We start from the raw sequence: 26,140 nt of genomic DNA, 5'->3' as shown, positions 1-26,140 counted from the left end.
AGTATTTTGATACTAGAAATGACATTGTTTGGAGCAGCAAAGTAAAGTAAGCCAAGTTTAATTAAGAATGCAGATGATGTTTGTCGTAGTAGGCTTACATTGTCCTTATTGCTTTAGTTTTCGAAGATTTTTTATACAAAATAGCTATTGGTATAAGGGTATTTCCAGTGAATTTTTGCCAGACAGACCATAAAAGTTTCTTAGTTGACCACATAATTCATAAAAAGGTACAGTACTGTATTATGCTTTAAACATTAGGCCTATAATGTAATTTCTTTTTAGGGTTGCTTGAAGAAAGCATTTCCATTGACTCTTTTTGTTAGTTTCATAAAAAGGAATTGTTAGCTATTTTTTCTCTAGAAGACTGCCGAAACATTCAGCCATTTTCAAGAAACGGCACTTAAACCTTTTGATAACTGAAAATATTCTAGCCAAGAATAGGCCTAGCATAGGAACTTTGAAAAGTTTTAATTTACAATTATGTTAATCAGATACAGGGGCAAGAATGTTTACTAATCTGCTGATCATAGATTTACTTCACTCTGTTTATAACAAGAAGCATGTTATGTTACGGTACAGTTACCATTAGTGATAGTATAATTCATTTGATTAAACAGTATTTATTACTCAAGTTATGAAATACTGTAAGGGTCTGTAATATCAAAATCAATGGATTTTATTCTCTGCAGAACTAATTGAAACATTCTCAGCATGTTGAATTTTTATTACACGAAAATAAAAAATCCATATCAAAGCTCTGAAAACAATCTTAACATATTTGTCACAGGTATATGAAAGCATATGAAACCTGTTTATGTTCACAATAGGAATGGCTGCTTAAGCAAAAATTATGCAACTGACATCAGAAGTTCAAGTCTCACACAATTTAAAAGGAGAAAGAGAGAGAGAGAGACTAACAGGAAGGACATCCAGTAAAAGGCAGAATGCAACACTGCTCAGGTCAAAGGAACATTGCAAAGATATTTTTGGACAGCGGACCAAACATGACATACCTTACGCAGTATCTCCCCATGGGGAACTCCACCTAGCAGACAAACTCAGAAAGTAAATATATGCTTTTAAAGACTTCACACTTACTCCAAATTTTTGTTGCACATGAAGATATTATGTCCACAAGCTACATTTTTTATAACAGTCAGATAATACATGTATATACAATTGTGTATTAATCTAAGAATGTTTGTAGCATCAAGTTACTATATGCCTTTATAATTATAATGATTAGTTCAGTTGAAACAGGTCCTGAAATTACTGTTTTTAATAATTAATCGTATTAAACCTGAACCTTCTTTGCAGCAGTTGAATTTTGGTTTGATTTTGAGAAAAAAATTATTTTTTTATATAATGATCTTTCTACAGATTGTCCAATAAAAGTTACCAGGATCAATAAAAATTAATACTAAATGCATCAATTCTGTGAATACTCAGTGACAACATTATTAAAAATATATCAACAAAAGCATTTTTAACAAGAGCCAAGTGAATCTAGACAAATCGATTTTGCAAAACCACTCTTCAAGAAAATACAAAATCATTCACTGATTTGACTCCTCATCACCTGATGAATTAGCCTTGTGTATGGCCACTATGCCGTTTGCATGAGTCAGCTGCATCCCCTGGCTTTCTACATTGTCTTTGTATTCGAGATTTTTCACAACCTCCTGGTTTTCCAAGTTATCCTCCAAGAGGTTCCTGGTGGTGTATATCAATATTTCCAATAAGTTACAAGGCTCAGTCAAAATTAATACCAAATGCATCAACTCTGTGAATATTCAGTGACAATAACATTAAAAATATATCAACAAAAGCATGTTTAACAAGAGCCAAGTGAATCTAGACAAATCAGTTTTGCAAAAACACTCAAGAACATACGAAATCATTCACTGATTTGACTCGTCATTGCCTGATGAATTAGCCTTGTGTACAACCACCATGCCATTTGCACAAGTCAGCTGCATCCCTTGGCTTTCTGCATCGCCTTTGTATTCAAGATTTTTCACGACCTCCTGGTTTTCCAAGTTATCCTCCAAGAGGTTCCTGATGGCGTATATCGATACTTCTTTTATGCCAGGATTCCTGGCATCGAACTGTGAGCTCTCTAGTATCAAGGTTATGCCGCCCATGTCTCGAACCTGGTAAGGATAGAGAACAAGTACTGTAATTCACATAAATAACACAAATCAAATTCTTAATAATGGCTACCTAAGGCTTAAAGGAAAAATAACAACAAGAAAGGACTTTGCCACATGATAGTTTTAAAGACTGCTAAGCAACTATGTACTATATATAGAAATACTTTATGATGCCTTACAGAAAGAGTATTGTAAATCATGTAAGTGACACAAATCAGATTCTTAATAATGGCTACTAAAGGCACACATGCAATATAAATAACTCACAAAAGGATTTTGCTACATAATGGTTTGAAAAAACTGCTCAGCAACTATGTACTGTATAAATACTTTATGGTGCCTTACAGAACGAGTATTGTAATTCACATATGTGACAATTCAGATTCTTAATAATGGCTAATAAAGGCATAGAGGAAAATAAATTCAGGAGGGATTTTGCCACATACTGCTTTGAAAAATGTAATGCATACAGAAATACTGTAAGATTTTCATGTAAAATCTTTGTACAAATGATTTTGTGAAGCTCTAAAACTTAAATAATTACTTACTTGATCCTGATTAGCTTTGTGTCTGTACACAAGGCTGGCGATAAGCCTTATGAGATCGCGTTTAAAGCCGTATGCTGGATGATTCTCTGCTTTCGCTTTCTGCTCGTCAGCCAAGTCATCCAGGCTCATTCTAGAAAACTCGTTGCCTTCAACATTTCCAATTTCATTCATGCACTGCAACAGTGCTGAAAAGAAATTCTTAAGCTATAAAACACTTTCAGTACATAGATTCTGTTCCTCTTATTTTTAATGAAAGTGTTTATGTTTCTCTTTCACATTTGATGATTATTGCTTTTTTCTTGGAAACCACGACAACTAAAGAATTAAAGATCAAAAGACTAACATAAATAATTTTAGAAAATTTACTGTATATAATTGAGGCAATTCATGAAAGATTTCGAAAATTTTTGAGACAGGAAATGTCAAAAGTTATGAACACTTTTTTTTGAAAAGGTAGAAAGACACAAATGGTACCTCTCACTGAAGTCATTAAGACAAGCTTGCAGCAAAGAGAATGAATACAGAAATAGCACTGCTTTACTTTACACAATGTAACAGCATGAAAGGAAGTACATTGAATGGAAGATAGCTATCATGACATTACTCTTATACCCTGAATAAGGCAAAACCTCAGAATTTTCATGATTTAAATTGTGAAGTCGGAATGGAATGGAATGGAATATAAAATTTTGGCTGACGGCCAAGTGCTGGGATCAATGAGGTCATTAGGTGCTGTAAGGGAAATTGAGAGTAAAAATGTTTTAAAGGTGTAACAGGACGAAAACCTTGCAATTGCACTGTGAAACATGGTTAGGAGAGGGTGGAAGGAAGATGGAAGAGAGAGAATATGAACGGTGGTACAGTAAACGGAATGAAAGGGGTTGCAGCAGGGGCTTAAAGGACACTGCAAAGAACCCTAAGTAATGCCTACAGTGCAATGCTTGAGGTTACACCAACAGCACTACCCCCTACAGGGAATTGTGAAGTATGAATGAAAGAAGTTTAATTCTCAGTATAGATTGGCAACTCAGCTCCTTAAAACAGACACACGTACACACAGTCGTAATCAGAAGGCTCTTGTCTTCTTTTAGTGTTGGACCCCAGTATTCAGACGCTCCTAACAAACAAATAAACGACAGGAGTTTTGTCACGACCTGGAAAAAAAAAAAGGGCGCTGAATGATTTACACTGAATCTAACTAAATTCTGGAATATACACAGAATATACAGGTATCTATGGCTTATGAAACAACTAAATGCACATTTATTACAGCAAAGAGAATTGCTGAAAAATACTTCTCAGATTCAAAGTTGTTTATACAAATAATAAATATTAGAGAATCATGAAAAGTCTCTTTGTAGCTTTCCCAGGTACACATAAAGATAAATCCCAGTGTAATTTCCATTTATAAGACATGAGAGGTGCCAAGTACTTGCAGCAATATCACAAAAATAAGTCAAATTAAATTAAAAAAAAAAATTCCCAATTTTGTTGTCAAAGTATTTTACCTCTTTTGTACTTTACACATATGCTAAAGATTTCTCATCTATTACAAAATCAATGTAGTGTTGTAAGTACCTTTACGATACAATATATTGTGATGACAAAAACAGGGCACTGTAAGTCGTCTTCTTCTTTAACGTGCTTTTTTTCCATTTGTATGGGGTAAGCACGATGCCTTCTTTTGAAGGACTTTGACTTGGCTTTGGGGTAGACTTTGTAGTCTCAATCGGCTGCCCTGCCTGTCATCGCTTAGACCCCAGTAGCGTATGTACTGTACATGTATTGTACCAGTCACCAGCGCCCTTTCTCCCAGTAGCGAGGAGTTGTTGCGTGGTTAGGTCGACAGTCGAGACGTGTGAGGTGTCTGTTATGTTTTTAGATGTTGGAGTGGCTTTGTTTGTGTGTGTATTAGTCTGTAACACTCATTTGCTTTTAAGCAAACCTACCCGTTGATTACATACATAATCCCAGGGTGTCTACATGGATAGCAACGTGTCTGCCCCTCTGACCGGTCAGCTGCGGATTTGAACCCGCGCCACAGACCTCTAAGAAGTCTGAGGCTGCTGTTCTTACCGACTTGGCCATCGAGGCTCTAAAAAACATGGCACTGTAAGTATTCATGTGTAAAAACAATTTTCTTTCCAATAAGGAAATTACCCACTTGCAATTGTTTTATCCGAAAGTATATCATAAAGCACTTATAATTGTTATGTACAAGTAAATAGCACACCCAAAAAGCAGCTCAGATGTAGATTTTGAGAACTATTGTTATGACATGAAGGAAATTCAGATTAAACTTTGAATATAGGTTTTAAAACAACTTTTAATCTCACCATGGCACTGTCATCCTCAGAATCATTTGTGTAAGTGCGTAGTATCTTATCTGCCCTATTCTGGAAAAGAATAATATTTAATGAAATTATTCTCATTGTGATATTTTGGATTATTAAAACAGACAAATGGCAGATATATTTACTATTGAGGGTAAAAAATAAGATGACCATGAAAACTTGATTTTAGACAATGTCTAAGGATGCAGAATTGCTGTAAATCCATAAAATTTAACAGAACACAGCCTTTACGATTCTATTCATATATAGAATGATATTCCTTGTGTAGTGCTTGCAAATTTATATCCTAAAATGTCATCCAGTGACTTACATATACTCTACAGTAGTCGTGGCAACATTCAGGCATAATTAGGTTAATGTCACTGACAAAACTACAAAGCACAATGCAAATAAGCTGAGTTTAAGCTGATTAGATTTTTTGGTTATCACAAAAACTAAGTGGAAGGAGATAAACTTAGTTATTTGGATTTAAAACTCTGTAACAACATACACCACTAACCTTGAACATGGTGGTTAAAAAATTGACCGACAAAGGGGGCAAAGATCCACATTTTGAGCCGGACTTCCCCTCTACAATGTTGCTTAAAATATCCAGCAACAACATTTGTTGATTCACAGATAAGAGATTCCAAACACCGCTCACTCTACTGTCACAGCACAACATCAGTTCAAGATTATACAAGACAAAGCACGATGTCTTTTCACTACTACATTCTCCTCCCATATAAAGGCTCAGCATATCACAGATAATATTGTCCACATCACTGCAGCTGAAGAAAAATAAAAAGGAAAGACAGTTCTTAATTTTATTTGTTTTTTTTTAATTGCAGCTTTACACTTATGATATAACTACAGTCATTCTATTAAAATTCTAGAGAGCTAGTCTGCTAACAGCCAGCCAGGTAAAATAACTCTTCTACTGTTATCAGAGTTTGTCTGAATTGTAACGGATGCACAAGAAGGAATGGTAAAGTGGTGGGTTTGTTTTAAAACATATGTAATGTATACTTGCATAGCAATTTTTCTGAAAATGTCAAATTTCCCCTACCTGCATAATTTTTTCTTGAGGTCTTCCTCCAAAAGGCAATTAAAAATTACCATGCATGCTAGATATGATATAGTCTCCTCATGATACTGTAACAATGATCTGAAAAATAATTAAAAAATAATATATAAAATAACTTTGATTCAAATAATTAATAATACAATGGAGCAAGTCAATAATAATTTTGAAAGGAAAGCAAAAGAAATTTCCATGTAACTTGAGCAGTGTGAGGAAATAAAACTGAGTTGTAAATGTCCTCCCAACTTTTACAATCCTATGTCAGTTTCACCCTCTCTCATATCGCAAACATACAGTTCTCTGTATATTGGCACAGGAAATTTACGCCACTCCAGTTTTTATACTCCATAAATATATAAAACAACTGTGCAACACTGACCTTAATAATGGCAGTAAATAAGGCCACATGATCCTTCGTGTGGACGTGTTGGCAGCGACTAAGTTTCCTAAACAGGTAATGGAGGCTTTGGCCAACTCAGAAAGCCCACTACTATTGCCTGATTGCTGGCTCTCTTCTAAATCACATACTTCTTTCAATCTTCCATGCTTAGAAAGGAACACCCACTTTATAATTGCCAATACCACATTACGAAGTTCGTCTGTCTCTGCTACCTGTTGAGATTTCAGGAAAGTTATCAGAATGTGTATTTTCAAACCACTTAAACACAATCCTTTCAAAAAAAAGTATTGAATAATTATCTCCTGCTTCTAGGAATTTTTATCTTTTTGTTACACTGAATTTAAAAGTCACTACATATTTTCAAAGTACATAAACTAATCTACCTTACCATGAGTTGTACTGATGAACAGTTGACGAATGTATTTCGTAAACAAAACAAAGCTTGCGTAGGTACTTCAAGGCTATTTGAAGAAGGTAAGCATTCTTCTGTCCACTTACTAATCTCACTGTTTATTATACCACATAAATTCCATATTATTTCTGAGTCCAGTTTATTCCTGTAAGAAGTGACAAAACTTTGCTTGAAAAGACATGAATACTGACCCAAAATAATTTACAACTACTTTTCCATGCCTAAGTTGAATTTCTGTATTTCCCTTTACCTCATCTTACTTCTTCCTAATGAACACCATACTCTTTGGAGGCTTGAATTTCAAGTTAATGACCCCCATGGGCTTGTTCCATATGAATAGAGTTCATCTTCTGAATAATGATAATAATTTAAGCATCAAGTTATCCTAAATTACAGTTTACTATGTAGTGTACAACCTTTATTTAGATTCGTTAGAGCCAAACTGGTTTTTAAGCATAAAGAAAACTTTTGAAAAACCCCATTTGTGGCAAATGCACAACAGAAGTGTTCACACTAGTACTGAAGTTCACTTGCTGGGAGATAAGTTCAAAATCTTTCTCGTAAGACAATTAGATTTAATTACTAGAAGAAAGTGTCTGCACAGTATATGTAAAAGCTCTGCAGCCATCCAAACATTCTGATGGTCATTGTACAGTATTGACAAATGTTGCAAGTTTTCAATGTCCTTATGTGATTAAAGAAAAATAATTAGGAAAATAAGTCTGAAACACCCCTCTCTTGCAGTGTTATTATTATTATTATTATTATTATTATTATTATTATTATTATTATTATTATTATTATTATTATTATTATTATTATTCAGAATACAAACCTCTACTCATATGGAACAAGCCTACAGGGGCCACTGACCTGAAATTCAAGCTTCCAAAGAATATGGTGTTAAAGCTGGTATGCAACTACAATAGGGCCAGTAAAATACATATTTATACTTTTATGAGTCAGAACTGAAATAAAATTGCACAGTCAGATCTCTTGAGGTAAAGTCATATTAAAGTTAGTGAGAATCTCCAAGAGGCAAACTTAATGGAATTTCATGGCTTCTAATCTTGATATTTGATGTCTTAGATTTACTGGTATAGTATTCACATAAGCGTTAAAAATCACTTGTCCTAGACATAATGAGGTGGTGTTTTAAAATCACTTGTCCTAGACATAATGAGATGGTGTTTTTCTTGTAAGAACTTGTCTAGGGAGTAGGCTATAGTAGACTGAGATTGTTGTAAAGTAATGGATTTCCCTTGAAACAAATCAAATACCTTACCTGTCTATGTTTGACAGTTTTTCACGAATCAGTTCCAGTTTTGTGATACATTCCTCCAGAGAAGCAAGGTTATGCTGAGCAAGGGCCTCTTTTGAAAGCTCCAAAATAATTTGTGGATCAGAAGACATGATGCTGAAAAAGAAAGATAAATTTTTAAATATTTTAAATAAAGATCCTAACAACAGATGCTAAAAATGATGCTATTATTAGTTTCCATGAATAATGAGCAGTTTGTAGTTCATTTAGGAAGCTGGTACCAATGTCAGTGTGCTGGTAGGGAAAATGCATCATCTCAAGTTCAGACATATATTACTACAAAAACAATAAATAAATACATAAATGGATTTTGAAAAATTATTTTTCACTCAAAATAACACCACAGCAAATATTTAAAACACAAATAGGCCACAAAGCTCACCAAGAAACTTCCAGTGTCTGCCACTCTCCTACCACTACAACCCACTGCTAATTGACAATTTAATAAGCTGACATACAAAATTGGCATTTCCATATTGATATTTCCTATCTACACTATGACTGTGTTATGCCATCATATGCTGTCCTCTACAGCCGTTAGCTTAAGTGCGCTGGTTAAAAATGGTCATATAAATCAACTTTGTGTAAATTTAGCCGTGTTAGTAGTGTTACTATGCATAATAGCAACAGTCACAGATAATTTAGTTCATTTCCAAATAATTATCTATTATTATAGCATATGCCGCCTATAGGCAGCCAATGCCAAAGCATGATTAGCCTATGAGAGGTGTAGCTATTACTGTACATCTGCTAGCAGCTAGTTTGCCAAGGCCTTTAAAGAGAGCATTTGCTATTCTTTAACTAAAAACAAATGCTAGTAAAGTATCTGCTGTTCTGTTAATATAAATAAATGATAGTACAGCATTTGCTGTTCTTTAACTGTAAATAAATGATAATATAGCATTTGCTGTTCTTTAATTACAAATAAATGATAGTACAGAAAGGTAGTATAAGGCCAGTGCCTCACATAAGCCTAGCATAATCATATCGTCCGAATCAGATAGATAGCCTAGCCAAGCTTATTCAAACCTCTGCCTACCACGGCAAGTAGCCTAGTAAAGCCTGAGCTCTACACAAAGACCCTCTTTAGGTCTTGTTAGTCATGTTATTTGGGCCTAGACTAGGGAATACCATAGGTCTGGCATAGAGAATAACACAGCATAGAGGAACGCTTGGACTATGGGGATTTTGCAATAGCCGAGTTATTGATGTTTTGCATAGCCTAGCCTATCCTATCATCAAAAGTTTAAGGTAATCTGCCTTCCAATTAAATTTTTTGCCCAAAATACAGGCAAAATCATATGCAGTGCAATTATTACATTATTATTTGTTCATATATGGTTCATAGGTTATGCAGCAATGAGTCATAAACATGACAGACATAGCCTAGGCTATTCCGAAACATTGCCGTCTTTGAGCGCTTCCCACAATATTGAACATTTGACTGCAGATGGTTTTGATAACGTATTCTATTACTAAGAACACCACATTAATAAGGATAAGGACTCCACATTAGCCTAATAAGGAATGGGGTATCACATCTGATCTGACCCTTGTGCATTTTCCAGAATATCAAACATTTGACTGCAGATCGTTTTGATAACAGCATCTATTGCTAAGGATATCACATTCATAAGGATACATCCTAACATACCTATCTTAACCTAACCTAATATAGGAAAAGGGTGTCACATTCAATTTGACCCTTAGCCTATGTGACCCCAAGCAAAGTATTTAACAGGATGACATGTGTTATAGAAGAAGTTCAATTTGATGAATTGAAAAGATATAAAAGAATACATATATGATAAACAATCAACTTATGGGGTCTGGGATATAATACAGGGCTAGCCTAGGTTAGGCTACTAGTCTGCCTTAGCCTAGCCAGGCTAACCCAATATTATAGACAATTGACAGACATACGCTATATAGACATGTATACTACCATATATCATAATATAATCGTCTCTAGTGTCATAATTTTACCTCTAAAACTCCAATATATGACAGGAAGACGGAACACAAGACTGTAGAGATTCAAGTTGAATTAGGGATAGTAGTAGTAATTGGAAGCCGCTGGAGTTATAACGGCTCTTTGCAACGCTCGAACATGGGTCTACTGCAACAAATACAAGGTTTTAAGTATTTTTTTATTTATTTATTTCTTGTAGACTAATCTCAGTAGCTTAGTGCGAATGAGGATCATTAATTGTATTGGTTTCTTTGTGGTTCAGTAATTTTATCATATTCATAGGAAACAATAAAAAAGTAAAGGTAAAATTATGACTTTAGTTTCATCATCGACGGAAGAATTTTACATTTGCACATGTTCTTGGGAATCATTTCACAGCAGAATAAAGTATCTTGTAATTTAATGAAAGACTGATATTGATTCTATTTAAAATTATACATGCATGAAAATGTAAATAATTTTTCTTACGCAGTTTATATTGGTACATAAACACACTGTATGGTACGAAATTTTAATTTAAAAAATTTGTTCTACGTGTATGTAGAATGTAGGCATATATATATATATATATATATATATATATATATATATATATATATATATATATATATATATATATAATGTGTGCGTGTATAATACACACCCACACATATGTGTATGAGTAAGGGACCACATGGCGGTCCTACATGCACACGTGTGTGTGAGTCATCCATCGGACAAAACAAGACGACAAAGCATCCCGTTGTTGTTTTAGATTTAGCTGGCCTTGTGCCAGCACGGGCTCTTGCTCCTAGAGCAGCCCGTAAAATAGCAATGCACCTTCTACCATACAAAATTCCTGTCTGTTTCTCTCTAACCATTGTTGTCTCGATTCATGTACAATCACCACTACTTGCATTGCCATGCAAGCATTCCGATCATGTACTCATAATGTTCCACCGAATCTTCTGTGTCAAACTGTACGTATTGTATGTTTCTGTTTGTGAAGACGCCAAACGTCTTGTCATTTCACATATATTATGCTACTGCAGTGTATTCGTTAATCTGTCTCGAATCTCATGCAAATGTCCAAATGTGGAATTTCCTGGCCTTTCCATTGATTTATGTTTTATCATTGTACGTTTATTATGCCTCTCACAATCGCCATCTGTTTGTCTGTTGACAAGCACAGGTGTCCGAAACATAATCTCTGTTTTGCCTTGTCTGTGCGTAGAAACTACATTGCGGCTCGCACCAGCCAATAACAGCTTCAAAGATTCTGTACATTCGTTACGGGCTGCTCTAGGAGCAAGAGCCCGTGCTGGCACAAGGCCAGCTAAATCTGAAACAACAATGTACATTCGTTCAGTAAGGAACCACCAATAAACTAGACAACACCTAGCCAGTATGTCACTCAGTACCTTCCTTACATATGTATATATAAGTATATATACCTATACATACATACATATATATATATATATGTATATATATACACATATGCATATATACAGTACATATGTATAATATATATATATATATATATATATATATATATATATATATATATATATATATATATATATATACACAGTATATATATATATATATATATATATATATATATATATATATATATATATATATATATATATATATTATTTATATATATATATATATACAGTATATATATATATATATATATATATATATATATATATATAACAGTTATAAACTTCTTATTATCCAGACTCAAGGAGCCTTGGAAATATTCCACCAGACATTGAAAAGTATGTTAACTAACTACTGTTATGAGTCAGGAAAAGAATGGGATGCTGGTTTACCCTTGATGTTGTTTGAGGTAGAGAATGCTTCTCAAGAAAGTGTGTGATGTTCACCTAATCAGATGATTTTTGGCCGAGACGTGAGAGGCCCATCGAAGATTCTTACAGAAAATTGGGAAGAAAATCAAGAGGAAATCCAAGGAGAATATGTGAAGAATTTGATGAAAATGTTAAAAGAAATTAGAAAATTCTCTTCAGAAAATCTTAAAATAAGTCAAGAGAAAATGAAAAGGAGATATGATGCTAAGACTAAGCTAAGAAGCTTGAGTGTAGGACAGCAAGTTCTGGTGTCCTTGCCAGTGAAAAGATTTCCTCTTACCAATAAGTTTCAAGGTCCTTATAGAATAATAGAGAAGTTAAGTGATCGAACTTATGTGATTGAAACACCAGGAAGAAGGAAACGACAGAGGAAGATGCGTGTGAATCTTTTGAAACCTTACTTCTCAGAGACGAAAACTGAAACAGTGTCAATAACACAGACAACCTCATATACAGAGGACGATGATGGCTACGAATTGGGAGCTGAAAGCAAGATGAACAATTCTTCCATATTGGAAAATTGGAGGATAAATTAAAACATCTGAGTGTTGAGCAAAGTGGTGAATTAAATGTAGTGATTAGAAGTTTCCCTGAAATTTTTGCAGATGTACCTAGGCGTACCGATCTGACAAAGCATGAGATAAAGATCAGAGAAGATGGAAAACCTTTTAAACAGAGAGCATATCTCTTATCACCTTTTCGTCGAGATGTTTTGAAGAAAGAAATGGAGTATTTGTTGCAGCATGGATTAGCAGAACCCAGTTCAAGTCATTACAGCTCCCCATGTGTGTTAGTGAAGAAACCAGATGGCTCATTTAGGATGTGCACTGATTATAGGAAACTGAATTCTATGAGTGTGGCTGACAGTTATCCCTTGAATTCTATGAGTGTGGCTGACAGGTATCATAATAGTGTTAATGACAGCAGCAGTTATATATTTTCCATTTGTATAAGTTTTCGTAATAGTACTGATGGCAGTTTTCATGGTATCAGCTTATGTTTCACTAGTAGCGATGGTAGTGCTGTTGATAGTGTACGTATACAGCAATTACCATTACGAGTACCACTTTCATTATTACCACTTACTACTTAGATTTAGTCAGCCTTGTGCTGGCACGGGCTCTTGCTCTACAGTAGCCTGTATATTACCACTTGATAAGAAGAATGTTGAATCCGCGAGACAAGCTAAGGTGGTACATCCAAGAGATCAGGCAAAACAATCGAAGTATTTATGTCCATTTTAGGTTTACAGCAAAATGATAAACTACTGTAAACATTTACACATGTTCATGTACCTTATCCAGTCTCTATAAAAACAAGCGTAGTTCCCTGAAAGTATCATTTTGAAAGTTTTTACCAAAGCAAAAAAATTTATATATCTTTCCAATGGAAATTTATAAGCAACAATTTCTGATATATTTGATCATTCACAAGAATTGATCAGAAAACTCATGCAAACCCCTTTGAGAAACTGTATATATGCATATTATATATATATATATATATATATATATATATATATATATATATATATATATATAACCATAAATATATATATATATATCAGAACTAAGAATTAAAATTATATATATATATATATATATATATATATATATATATATATATATATATATATATATATATATATATATATATATATATACTTTATTCACTAATGGATGACAATATTGTATCTGTGACGTCTTTAGGCATAACCTCAAGAAGAAGAGGAGGAAGCTCAAGTAAACAAAAACAAAAGTTTATTTGCTAACAAATCTACTTTTAAAATAAGTGACCCTGGCTCTCAAGAAACCGAAAAGTAAGTGGATTTATTTTACGAAATTACAAAAAATATATATGGAGGAATTATTATAAGTAATGTATATTTATTTCATGGGAAACATTCTAGAGAACTGAGGCAGCGGAGACGAGCGGCTCGAAATGTTGGCTTAAGTCTAGACTAGACATACCAATTATTATTATTGAATTAATAAAATGGCAGCATTTTGCGAATTGAATTTATAAAATCAGTTCGCAAAATGCAGCCATTTTATTGAACAAAACTTGCCTCGAAGAGGGTATTCTTCCTTCGATTATTATTATTATTATTATTATTATTATTATTATTATTATTATTATTATTATTGTTATTGTTGTTGTAGTATGGGGTTGCCCCGCATCGGGTATTACCTTGGAAATTGACTTTTCCTATAGTATTTTGTTGCTTAGGCTATCAAGTATTTGCCGTTATTTTTTGTCGGTCGACCGTAATCAACCTGTAATTAACCTTAGGAGTTGTATGCTGACCATCCTGGAATGCTATCAGGTATATGCGCAGTGTTATAGGGGAGCTTTTGGTAAAAAGTGGTTTCGGGGGGTTCGGGGTCTGGAACCCCCGACTAAGTAGCGGCCTGCAAGGTTAAATTAGTTTAGGGTACGTTAGGTTCGTGTAGTTTCTTTTATAATAGGTTTCTTTGGCCAATCTCTTCTTAAACATATGGCTCCCTGATGACTTGCACATGCGTGGAACCATTCCATGGGCCTTACAACATTATGGCGGTCCCGTCTTTCTCCCAACATTCCCAAAACCCTGCGTTCTCAAAGGGTTCCCAAACATATTAGATAGATATGAGGTTAATAATAATTGACTGACAATAAACAATACCTCCTTCATTGGCAGTTTTAAAAATATAGGGAAAATAAGTTTCCAAGGTAATAGTCAGTGTGGAGTTACCCTGTAGCTTTACCATTATTATTATTACTCTTATTAATATATAAGTGTTTGTTAGTGTTCTTTAAGCAATTTGCCGTTCATAGAATGAAGTAGACCTATAACCTAGCTTAGGCTAAATTATTTTGCAACTGTATGGTAGTTTGTTTTCACTTAATAGGCCTAACTATTCTTTGGACAAACTAGTCTATATTACATTTTGTTTTCTATTTCAACAACCCTTAATTTACCCAAAATATTTGCAAATATATGATAAATTAGATTTTTAATTAGGGTTAGGCCTAATCCAGTGATCCAGATTAGGTTAGGCCTAGATCCAGATGTAGTCGAGGTAATAAGGTATAACCATCAAGACTTTAGAGATGAGGATTCTGATGGCAAGGCTTATGATGAACCTCATGGTTTTATTATCGATTAGACTTAGTGTTTAATGTATGGCAAGTTTAGGCCAGGGGTAAGGGGTTCTGCCCCTCCCCTGAAAGTCATGTAAGGTAGCCTATCCCTAAAATTACTAGCTAGAAAAGATTCTGGTAAAAGTGGAAAAGTGTTTCATAAACGTTGCATATGGTAGGCTATTCTCGCAGGTTTCAGTCGCCTTGCAAGCACTCTTAAGATATCTTTCAAGAAGGGTACATCCTAACCTAAACTTAGCCTAGGGTGCCATGCTCCAAACTGGTCAGGAAGGCTGTGCCTCACCTAATTCTTAAGACGTCTTTCAAGAAGGATACATCTTAACCTAACCTTTACCTAGGGTGCCTTGCTCTGACCTGGCCAGGTAGGCTTTGCATCAGCTGGACCACCTAATGTGATGCTGAGTAGGAGAACGATGCATACGCAACTATTATGCAGCATGCTATTACCCAGATTTTATAAAAATTAGGCAGTAATACTATGATACTTTTATTCCTATTCAAGTACAGGAACCATTTACTGTATTTTTCTAATAAGTTATCATTTCTTTATTGCATTTTTAACAGTTTTTGTTGGTGCAAATCATTGTTTTTGCATTTTCATTTTCCCCAAGTATCTGATAATTTGTAGAACCACAGTGGAAAATAAGTGCATTGGATCATTCAGAAAGACGTAATATGCATTAATCACAACATAATCAGTCAAAAATATACATCCTAGGATAGCTATTGATGTTTAGCTCAGCCAGTCATTAGAATACATCACTTCTCTTGGTATATTATGCAAAATTTGAGTAAAACGAACTGCATTTGATAATTTTGTATTTACAGACATGGCGCCGGAATGGGCCATTGGGGAGAGTAAAGGTTATCAACAGAAGCTCCTTATTCCTGGAACGAATAAAAGAAAGTTTTTTGGTGAGTTTACCTCTTTCATGTATTGTTTATATATTATTTTAAGAATTAAGGAATGTTGTAATTATTATCCTTTTATTATAAAGCCATAATATCCAATCACTTTGCAATAGCTACCATTATTAAATTTAATTGATCAATTTAGGGTCACTAAAACTGGTGTCGCAACATCTACTATCAGCATTGTGGTCATCAGTAATGTTTAGATTGTTCCTACGAAGTATACAGGCCTTCATCATATGTATAGGAGTATCTTTGAAACGCAAGTTGGTTCGGTTGTTGAGACAGGAAACAGGTGTATAGCTTGCCCAGGTAAATTGTTATGTACTGTGTAAGTACATAAGATTCCAACTTCTTGTATGACCAGTGTGGGTCAATTGGTAGAGCCCTTACTTTTCACTTGTGAGTCCTGGTTTCATCTTGCTATGAGGTTGCTGTGCATTTTTATTGCACATTTTTTTCTACTATTCATACCTCCAGTGTAGTGGGCTGAGTGTAACCATATTTGCTGTCTGAATACTAGTACAGTAAATGGTTCTTAGCAACAATGGTGGGACTTGGTTGGTTCATATAAAATGAAAGAATGCAGAAGTGACATGCTACCCTGGATATATAGCAATATACCGATGCAATGAGTGCAACAAATTTGATATGCTATATTTTAAGTCATTTTATAATTGTACCGTACTTTTAATTTATAACTTTAAAAGAAATTTGTTCTTTTTGTTCTATGGTGCAGTACACACTGTCTTGAAAAATATACTAACTATATTATGTTATGGTATATTACGTGACATTAACAGTTTTTTTATCTTAAACTTTTTTACTATTCTGTTCGCAGGACTGCTTGAAAAACCAAATTTACCTCCGTCAGCACCAAATGTCACTTACAAGCTTTTTATGTATGGAAAAGTGTCATCAGGGAAGACATGGACAATGAATCGACTCTCAGGCCAAGAAGTAAGTTGGTATTGGTTTCCAGTTTTTGTCGCAAATGAATTTGTTTAGTGAGCCCAAAAATAATGACTGATTTTAATGAATATGTATTTTATTTATTTACACATTTGTGCTGTGCATATATCCCTATTTAAAGCAACACTGTAATGGTACCATTACTGTACTGTATATCTTATGAGACCCATGATTAGTTCAGTAGGTTGCGTCTCGGTAAACTTTCAAAACATATAAAGTTACTATCACTGTTGTGAGGCCATCTATCATATTAATTCATTAGCTTTAACATAAAAATATAAACTCAATCAACCCAAGTCCAGATTAGTAAGTTTTGATGTATATTCTTAATTTATAAATGAGTTACTGAACTGATATTAGAATATCAGTAAACATAACTAGATTTGACTTATCCTTGCCATTCAGCCAATTTTAGAATTAACTAAATTGTCTATTTGTGTTTGTAAGGTCATATTTAATGGTAAATTCTGTAAACAAATGATTGGTTCTACTTTAGAGATTTATCACACAAGTCTCCTTTGGTCTTGTGGTGTCTATGGGCCAGATATTCACTCATACTGAAGGGCAAAAAATGCTTGACGAGTTTTTTGGTTATATGAATCAGTATTGTAAAAATTACATCATTTTTTGCATAGGTACCTTCACACCACATTGAGACAGTTGGAATACAATGTAGTCATGTATTCTGGCCAATGAAAATTGGCAACAGACTCATTCTCTTTCGTCTAGAGATTTGGGATGCTGGTGAGGCAAGTGTTAAACGCTACAATCATGTGTTGCCAGTAAGTGACTGAAATTGCTGTGAGCAGTGATTTTTTTACCATGAACATATATTGTTAATTAGGCCTTTTGGAAGCTTTCATTACAAATGTATGAACACTAGGTCAACTGCATTTGTTTGATGTGGTCGGTTATGTTTTCCCATTTCATCATTTTCCTTCTCCAATTTGTAATTTCCTGGAAAAAAGTATTTAAGAAGAAATTTTAAATTACTTTGAAATACTTTTATTTATGAAAACCATGATTAATTGTAGGCCTATATATGGAGTATCTCATTAACTTCACAGAGGTTGAAACAGATTCCTTAAAATTGAAAAATGAGCTCATACAAATTAAAAGAGGATCTCTTATACTAATACCTTATTTGCCATTCAGTAAAAAGAGCTACTTTTATACATTAGTATAATTTCTTCAGGCTTGTAGAGAAGGCGTGGATGCAGTTCTGTTGTGCTTTTCTCTGACTGACAGAGAAGGCTGGCTAGACCTGCCTCACATGCTAGCAACGGCGTCTCAGCCCACTGACCGAGCAGCAGTTATTGGAATAGCCACGAGGTAAGAATTGTTCTGGGAATTTTATGTAAATTGAGTGTCAGGAAAAATCCATTTTTTATTTTAATGTCATAGAGCAAGACTCAGAAGTCATTGCATAGTATGGTTGATGGGTTCGTTATGAAAACAATGGAATATCACTTAAATTTAAACACTACACTCATGTTTTGGTCACAGGCATGAAAATAAAAGGCTCAGTGCTAGCAAGACAGCAAAACATTCATTCTAAACAGTAATGATATCTGGAACTTTCACTGTAAGTAATGATATAAAACTTTCACTATAAACAAGAATGGTCTAAAACTTTCACTCTGAACAGTAATGATCTCAGACTTTCACACTAAGCAGTAATGATTGTCAGGCCATTACCAAACAAACCTGAACCTATTTATAAAATTCAGAACAAGTGAATATCTTAGCACTGTACAATGAAAGGAAATGAAACTTCACATAGAAACTAGGTTTACTGTAAACCTTCCATCTTCCTAAAATGCATATTACAGTATATAGTATTCATGAAATAATGTGAAATAATGGAAATAAATTTTAAAAAGCGTATAAAACACACTAATTTTGAAAGGTTCCAAAAAGTTTGGATACCCTTTTTAACTGGATCTGTAAAGCACTCAGCAGATACAGAAAATGGTTCAGTTATCCATTGGGAACCTAAGGGGCCTTCCACTCATGTGCTGGCTTACCAGGCACAACGTTTTTTGTTTGTCTATGAGTGATAGAGGCAGAATATATGAAACGAAGGAATAAAGGTGGTTTGGAAAGATGACTTGTATTGAGTAGAGTATGGTATGGCCTAAAAAATGGGCTTATCTCTATCTTACTGGTTGCCGATTAGGAGTCAGGGTCGTCTAAGCCTATGAATGATGTCAGCTGTAAAGAAATTCAGGTTGGTGTCACCTACTGATTTGTCAGGCCACTTCTGAATAGATCTTTTAGGCCTGCAGATTGTACTCTAGGTTTTATTTGTTTCATATTTTATGTTAATATCAAGGATTTGTTTGCCTGGAACATTTACCTTAAAATATTTCACAAATGTAGAAAATTCATTCTTTATTTTAAATAAGCACAGTCTTTTAATTGTTGATTTCTCTCTGAAAGGTGCGAGCAGTTTGCAAATCGGGAAGTCACGGAAATGGAACTAGAATCTTTTGAGGCAACGCATGGTATACCAGTTTTGAAGATGGTTGCCAGTCCGGACGATCACACTGATGAAGTATCTAGCATAGCCCCCGTTTTGAATTTTCTCTGCAAACGTCTTTGGCAACGGGATCAAGAATTACTCTCCATTAAGCCATAGACTTTAAAAATGGGTTTTTTTTATAAGTATGGGTAAGTAAGTGTAGCAGACTGTGTCACTGAATGGTGGAAAGTATATGTCATTTGATCAAATTTACAGGCATTGGGAGAGCCTTTCTCTTTTCCTTTGAATCAGACTTTCATTGTACTGGAAAAGCACTTTTAGATGTAGTTATGTTTCATATTGACTTTGCATTCCAGGAAATAATAATTGCACAGTGTATTGTGTCAGTTGGCATCTGTGGAAAGGCATTATTTACTGTCAATTTGTATTTTATGGATAAAAATTGTAGTGACCTACAGAAACATTTCAAAAGTGCTCTCAGTTCCTGAAACAGCTGCAATGAATCAGGAAGAACAGCAGCTATTGCATAATAAACACAGTTGTCAAACTGAGGACTTGGGAGCCAATTAACTAACCCTTATTCAGATCAGATTGTGATGAGCAAAATGATATACAGGTATTTATGACAGAAATGAAAACTGTGCTAGAGATGTCACAATTAGGGGTGTATTTCGGAAAATGTACAAAATTCAAATGTTAAGATGCATATCAAGTTGCATGGGGACTAACTTGACTGACATTTGCCACTTTAAAAAATGATGTCTTTAAACGTTATGTTTGCTCGGTACACAGTGAAATAACTGACAAATAATTTACTGGTGTGGAAATCTTTCCCTGTTCATATACTTGTGGATTTTAAGATTGGCAGTTACTAGCTGACCAGCTATGCGTATAAAGAGGTATTGAATATTTTAGGCATCCCAAAACTTTCAGTGGTCCAGTATAATCATTAACCAATACAAGAAACTAATGGCTCCTTGCCTGACAATAGAATGTGTGTGTGGGTTTGGCCTTAAACATTACACATCTGTCAATCAGAACTAGAAAATTGTGTATGGGATGTGAAAACTCATAGTCAGAAATGACTGCCAAGATGATAAACAAAAGACTGCTTCTGTAGTATGCTAACTCAGAATGATGGCTTTACCAAGTTTAGTGGCCTCTGTAGTACAGTAATGTTATCATTAATGTTTGTACATCAGATTTTACCTTTGCAGGGCTAGACTTGAAGTGAGTGTTCTATGCTGTCATTTCTCTCTAGTGCATTCTGCCTGAATTCCTTTCTGGTCTAGAGCTTCATCTCTACCCTCCGTCTACAACATTCCAAAGCTTCCTACTGCCATTGTCTGAGCTTCTCGTATATATGCCACTTTCCTGACCAACTTCCCCTCACCCCTGCTCATCATGTAACCAAACCATCTGTCTCTCAGTTCTGTCTGTTATCTTGTCATTTGTAGTTGTACAATTTCATAATAATCCATTTCTTGTGTTTCCTTTAGTGTAGAGTAATACAGGCTTTATGCATGAATGGTACATATTTTTGCTCATTGTGTTGGTTGATATTTTTATTTACCAGCAGTCTTAGGAAGCTCCTTCCACCTTAGTCTGTCACTATTATTTCTTGTACTGCCATCTCAGTACCTGCTTCACAATTCAGTGTATTCCCAAGTGAACAAAAGTTGTCTACCTCCTTCTAAAACCCACCTTTCTCCCACAACTTGTTCCTCATCTTTCCTACCCTCCTTATTTGCGGTTTCCTTTCCTTACTTTGGTGTGGGAGTGAAGTATCTGGGATGATTGTTTTTTACTCTGGTATATTTTAGGTAATGGTTTTGTATAAAAAAATCATTTTAATATCAGAGAATTTTCAACAAGTCTTAATCTTTTCTTCTTTTACCATTTCAGTATTGGACTTCTGCTCTTCATCAGTAGAGTTAAACTACTCCCATACCTGGTGCTTCTGTCTCAGTTGTGTATTATCTGCAAAAGAGTTCCATTATTTGTAAACTGGGTTAGATTTTAACGTAGTTGTTTCATAGTTCTGTTCATACTTTGATATTTATAGTATTTTTGGCTTAGGGTAGATTAGTACAAAAGAACAGGCATTGCTAAGGTGGAAAAATATATTGTAGGATGAAAAAACTGTGATAAAATCATCAATCTCAGATATTTCCCTTAGGTAACCTAATTATGGTATGATGATCCTGAGGAAGTATAGAATTGTTGTCATATTTGATGTTTTTGCAAGTGTTATTATTACTATTAATTATGTTTGTGCTGGCTGATAGCATGATGATGCATCATAGGATCAAAAGTTATATGTGTGTCATGTACGGTAGTACTCAAATACTGTAGTCTGGTATTCCTGTTCGTAGGGCAGTTTGTTCAAATAAAGCGCCATTAAGTATTAAAAACCTTTTCTGGTATTTTGATGCCTAGTGCCTTATTAGAGGAACAACTAAAAAACCTAATTGCGCCAAGAAATTTATTCCATGTTGAATATCATGTAAATAGATTACACACTACTTCATACTTTGTTAATTATAATTTAGTATATACTTATGCTAATCTTTATGAGATTTTCTACAATTTTTGAATACATTTATGCAGTACAAGCGTGAATATATTTTAAACAACAAGCAGGCAAGATATGAATTTGTTCCTGTAACATTAATGTAAGGAAAAACTAATAATGGTATATCGTATACTTTAGTGTAAACATCATACATGTCTGTACAAGTATAATACTGTAGTGTCTAAAAAAACTTAAGAATAGTAAGCAACCATTGTCTATAAAACGCTTTGCTGACCTAAATGAGTGCCCAAGGCTATGACAGCCTTCAGCTTTCCTCTGTGTTCAAAGCTACCTGTCAGACATTGTGAATAATACTCGTATTATCATAATTTGAGTACATTTTTCAACAACACAGTAACATTTACAGAATTAACTTGTTAAGAGTCCAATCTCCAGAGACACTTTTCTTCCAGGTGCTATAATACCTCCAGGCATATTTTTCACACGTTTAGTTTAAAGTTGGAGATGTATTCCAGTCGTGATTTTGTATCATTGGACTCTCATTTCCTTGTGCATATATTTTACATATACTGTATGTTTGAATTTACAAAACACTGGTGTACCTATCAGTTATATCATATATTGTAAAATTAATGAATACTTTCACAGGGCCACAATACATTTGAATTACTAACACTAATGTACCTCTCCGTTACATCTTATATTTTAAGATTAACAAACATTTTCACATGGCAATAACATTGCAAACAAAGTGAGGTCTCTGAATTTGAATTGCTGAGGTTATTGTTGATAGTATAACCAATTTTGAATCAAAGTTCACAATTTTGGTACCTCAATGTAGCCCAAAAAAGTGTTCCAGAGACCTTGTGTTTATCATTTGGAACTACCCAGTCATTCTTGAAAAAAACTGCTCTGGACTGCAAGTTCCATTCATAAGAATGTAGTGAAATCTTATTTCAGTTGACATATGATGTAGAATTAGACAACACACGCAAAATGGTTATAGCTTAATATTCTGGAGTATGGGAAATTGGCGTTACGGAGAATTTGTTTTGGTAGTTGAGCTTAAATGGTTTTATTCAACTGACTAACATTTGTTAGATATAGTAGCAGAATTATATATATATTTTTATAAAAGTTTATAAAAGCATAGCTTTAATTTTAGAAACTTTTTTGTATATTCTTATAGTTTTACTAAAATATATGTTCTTGTAGTTTTACTGAAATGACTTGGAGTTGTAGATTTTACCTAACCTTTACATTTCAAAGCATAGGCCTTTTCATACATGGAAGGCAATACTTTGTAGGAGTAAGACTACTCAAGTGTTTAGAAGGCCTGTAAAAGGCATTTTAAATGTACAGTATTACCATTTTGCAAGTCAATAAAACCTACAACATCTACAGAAGTAAGAACAATAATACACTGCTGTATGAAACAAGTCCTGTAAAAATGTCTTTTTTAATACACCCGTAAATATACAGTATGTACTATGCTTTGGTGAGCAAAGATTTTTTTATGAGGCATCAAGTTTTGAACCATGTATTCGATTATGTATTTGATTACAGGCATAAATCTGGGAGACATTATGCCATTTAAGAGCTTCCGGGTATCTTATAGTAATTGTATGCCTCACAGTTGACTCATACTTCTGTATTTTAAGGCCTTTGAGAACATTCTTATGCAAATAAACATACTCTGATTACATTCAGTGGCTCAATAATCACTAATATTGGTTACAGTTGTTCAAGATTATTGTTTTAATCAACTTACTCTGTTGGCTTAAGAAGCTTTACTGTGACTGCAAATTTCTACACAATGACTTTTAGACTGAGGCTGCTAGTCCATTCCTTGTGACTTATTAAAGGTTGCAGACTATCCAAGAACCGATTTGACCAAATGCTGCATAATTTCACGCATCAAGACACCAGAAGTATAGGAAATGTGTTGATGAATAGTCTCCCATTGAGTTACTAACTAGATCTGCATTGTATGGTCACGGATCAAGAGACCAGCAGTGTAATTAGTATACAGTAGTATAGAAAATGGCTGCTTTTAGCAGCAAATGCCTGTCGTTAGGCTAATAAAATTTCCTTGTACTGTATATTATAACCAAAAACTAGAAGTGACTTTATTTCTGCTGTATAAAGGTAACAACAACATAATGCACTTACATATGACCACAGGCTTACTGCAATACACAGTTTCCATAGCTGTCATGTTATTGGAAAGTCAAAACTACCCAAGAGAAATGTTGCAGTAAAAACAACTTGGTTGACATCACAGTCAGCTTGGTACTCATGTACCACTGGTGGAGACTGATACTGTATATCCTTGTCAAGAGTCTTTGTTACGCATACAAGTCATCTCTCTTGCTAAGGGTCCTTTCTAACAGGTAATAAGCAAAGAACTTCTATAAAGAAGGGTCATCAGGTCTGAAGTCTTCAAAGAATAAGCTGTTTCATGCTGTAGAGTAGACGTACTACTACAATAAGAATTTTACAAACATGAGGGTAAGCATAATGTCAGACTATTTGTGAATACACATTCCTGGATTTAAGAGTGACATGAGAATTAGCAAAATGCAAAAAAAACTTGTAGTTAAAGGACTTTTTTTTTTAGCTACTCTCCTTCACCATGTATTGTTATAAACATGTCAGTTTTTTAAAAAGAAAAATTGAAGTAGGAGTTAAGAGATGTAATCACTTCACTACAAAGGAGCAAAGTTCCTGCCATAATTCCATGGTATCATCCATCGTAAGTGTTTTGTTCTCGGAAGACATAAGTTTGTTGTTTCAGAGAGATATTGTATATACTTATATGCTACTCTATAGAGGATCGTCCATTTCCAGATTGGTCTCTTTAGCTCCTTCTCAGGCAGATAAAATGTGGGTGGATTCTTGTGTGATGGTCTTTGCTTTGAAAGAACAGTAAAGTTTTTGCCCATGGATCTTGCTGAGATGACCAACCAAGCATATCACACATTTTGAGTAATCTTTCACTGAATCACAAAAAAACATCACTATCTACCCCTAGAACCAGTTGTATAAAGCAACCATAACTTTCTCATTATTTATTTAATGAAACTTTGAACAGTCTTTGGCTTTGATAAGGTCTTCATAAAATTCACTTCCGGAACCTGACTTTCTACTTTCTTTGTCATTTCAAGCTCCTGTATGGACAATACTTCCAATAGCGTTGTTCGTAAACTAGAAGTTCTTTGCAACTGTGTTCAGCCGCCAGCTCTATGCATTTTAAGTGATGTACGTTCATAACAGCATTTATTGGGACATTGTCAAACTTATCTGGAAGCTTAGCACAGTATATAATCACTGGACAAAGACCATCATGTTGGGGAAAACCTGTGATGCCCTTCTTGGGAAACAGAAGTGACTATATATGTAAAAAGACGAGCAATGACTTAATTTTGTGGGTATTTTCTGTGACAATTTGTGAGCATTCTACTGTATGACACCCTGCTGAGATAAAGGTGCAAACACTTGAGTCTAGGGTGACATTGGCACCTAGATTAATGATATCAATAATTTTCAAGCAAAAATAATTCAGTAACATTTATTATTGTTAAGTACTGAACAGATCACCATTAAATGGGGTACTTGCAGATTAAATTAGTGCAAACTGGCTTGTAACTTAATATGGGAATAAAGTAAGTTGCAGTTATAAATGTGCTCTCTCTCTCTCTCTCTCTCTCTCTCTCTCTCTCTCTCTCTCTCTCTCTCTCTCTCTCTCTCTCTCTCTCTCTCTCCGTATGAACAACAACTTAAAAAGCATTTTTATGTTAATTTTCTTCAACAAATGCTTGAAAAAGAACTTAAAACTTGATTATAAAGCAAACCTGTTTTAAATGTCATCTCATAGATTTAGGAAATTGAAGAGAATTTTTAGATCAGAGTTACAAAAGGAAATTGACTGTAATTTATCGAAGTTTAGGAGCAATGATATCCCATACAGGTTCTTGGAGTTGGAATTTCGTAAAATGCTAAAAAG

General features: G+C 34.3%; 2 protein-coding genes across 4 annotated transcripts in view; one reads left to right on the top strand and one right to left on the bottom strand.

The window, feature by feature from the left end:
* LOC136853559 (ciliogenesis and planar polarity effector 2-like) overlaps window positions 1–23,370 on the top strand; it is a 136,547-nt gene extending 113,177 nt beyond the window's left edge. The window contains exons 1-7 of one of the 3 annotated variants that reach the window (XM_067129279.1): window positions 13,778–13,904; window positions 16,058–16,144; window positions 16,983–17,101; window positions 17,749–17,895; window positions 18,309–18,445; window positions 19,556–19,786; window positions 21,504–23,370. In XM_067129279.1, coding sequence (XP_066985380.1) covers window positions 16,060–16,144; window positions 16,983–17,101; window positions 17,749–17,895; window positions 18,309–18,445; window positions 19,556–19,754 — 687 coding nt within the window. In that variant the 5' untranslated portion in view covers window positions 13,778–13,904; window positions 16,058–16,059 and the 3' untranslated portion in view covers window positions 19,755–19,786; window positions 21,504–23,370. Of the gene's footprint in view, window positions 1–13,777; window positions 13,905–13,987; window positions 14,164–16,057; window positions 16,145–16,982; window positions 17,102–17,748; window positions 17,896–18,308; window positions 18,446–19,555; window positions 19,787–21,503 lie in introns of those variants that run through there. The other 2 variants (XM_067129281.1, XM_067129280.1) reach the window with 2 other exon arrangements.
* On the bottom strand, window positions 710–10,390 carry LOC136853558 (ataxin-10). The gene is made up of 10 exons (XM_067129278.1): window positions 10,238–10,390; window positions 8,216–8,347; window positions 6,907–7,075; window positions 6,498–6,730; window positions 6,104–6,202; window positions 5,555–5,825; window positions 5,038–5,097; window positions 3,756–3,855; window positions 2,702–2,886; window positions 710–2,153 (listed from the first exon to the last, which is right to left on the bottom strand). Exons 2-10 carry the CDS (start codon window positions 8,341–8,343, stop codon window positions 1,902–1,904), a joined length of 1,497 nt encoding a protein of 498 aa, XP_066985379.1. The 5' UTR covers window positions 8,344–8,347; window positions 10,238–10,390; the 3' UTR covers window positions 710–1,901.
* Window positions 23,371–26,140: the final 2,770 nt, after the last annotated feature.

The sequence above is a fragment of the Macrobrachium rosenbergii genome, chromosome 27 (genome assembly GCF_040412425.1).
Source record: "Macrobrachium rosenbergii isolate ZJJX-2024 chromosome 27, ASM4041242v1, whole genome shotgun sequence".
Lineage (NCBI taxonomy): Eukaryota > Metazoa > Arthropoda > Malacostraca > Decapoda > Palaemonidae > Macrobrachium > Macrobrachium rosenbergii.
The sequence above is the reverse complement of the archived record's forward strand: the minus strand, read 5'-3'. Positions and strand labels throughout refer to the sequence as shown.

Coding starts and splice junctions, on each gene's coding strand:
- LOC136853558 (XM_067129278.1), bottom strand. CDS start 8,343: ATGTCTTCTGATCCACAAATTATTTTGGAGCTTTCAAAAGAGGCCCTT. Junction 3,856..5,037: donor CTGAGGATGACAGTGCCATG/GTGAGATTAAAA, acceptor TTTTTTTTCCAG/GTCGTGACAAAACTCCTGTC. Junction 2,887..3,755: donor CCTTCTGATTACGACTGTGT/GTACGTGTGTCT, acceptor ATTTCTTTTCAG/CACTGTTGCAGTGCATGAAT.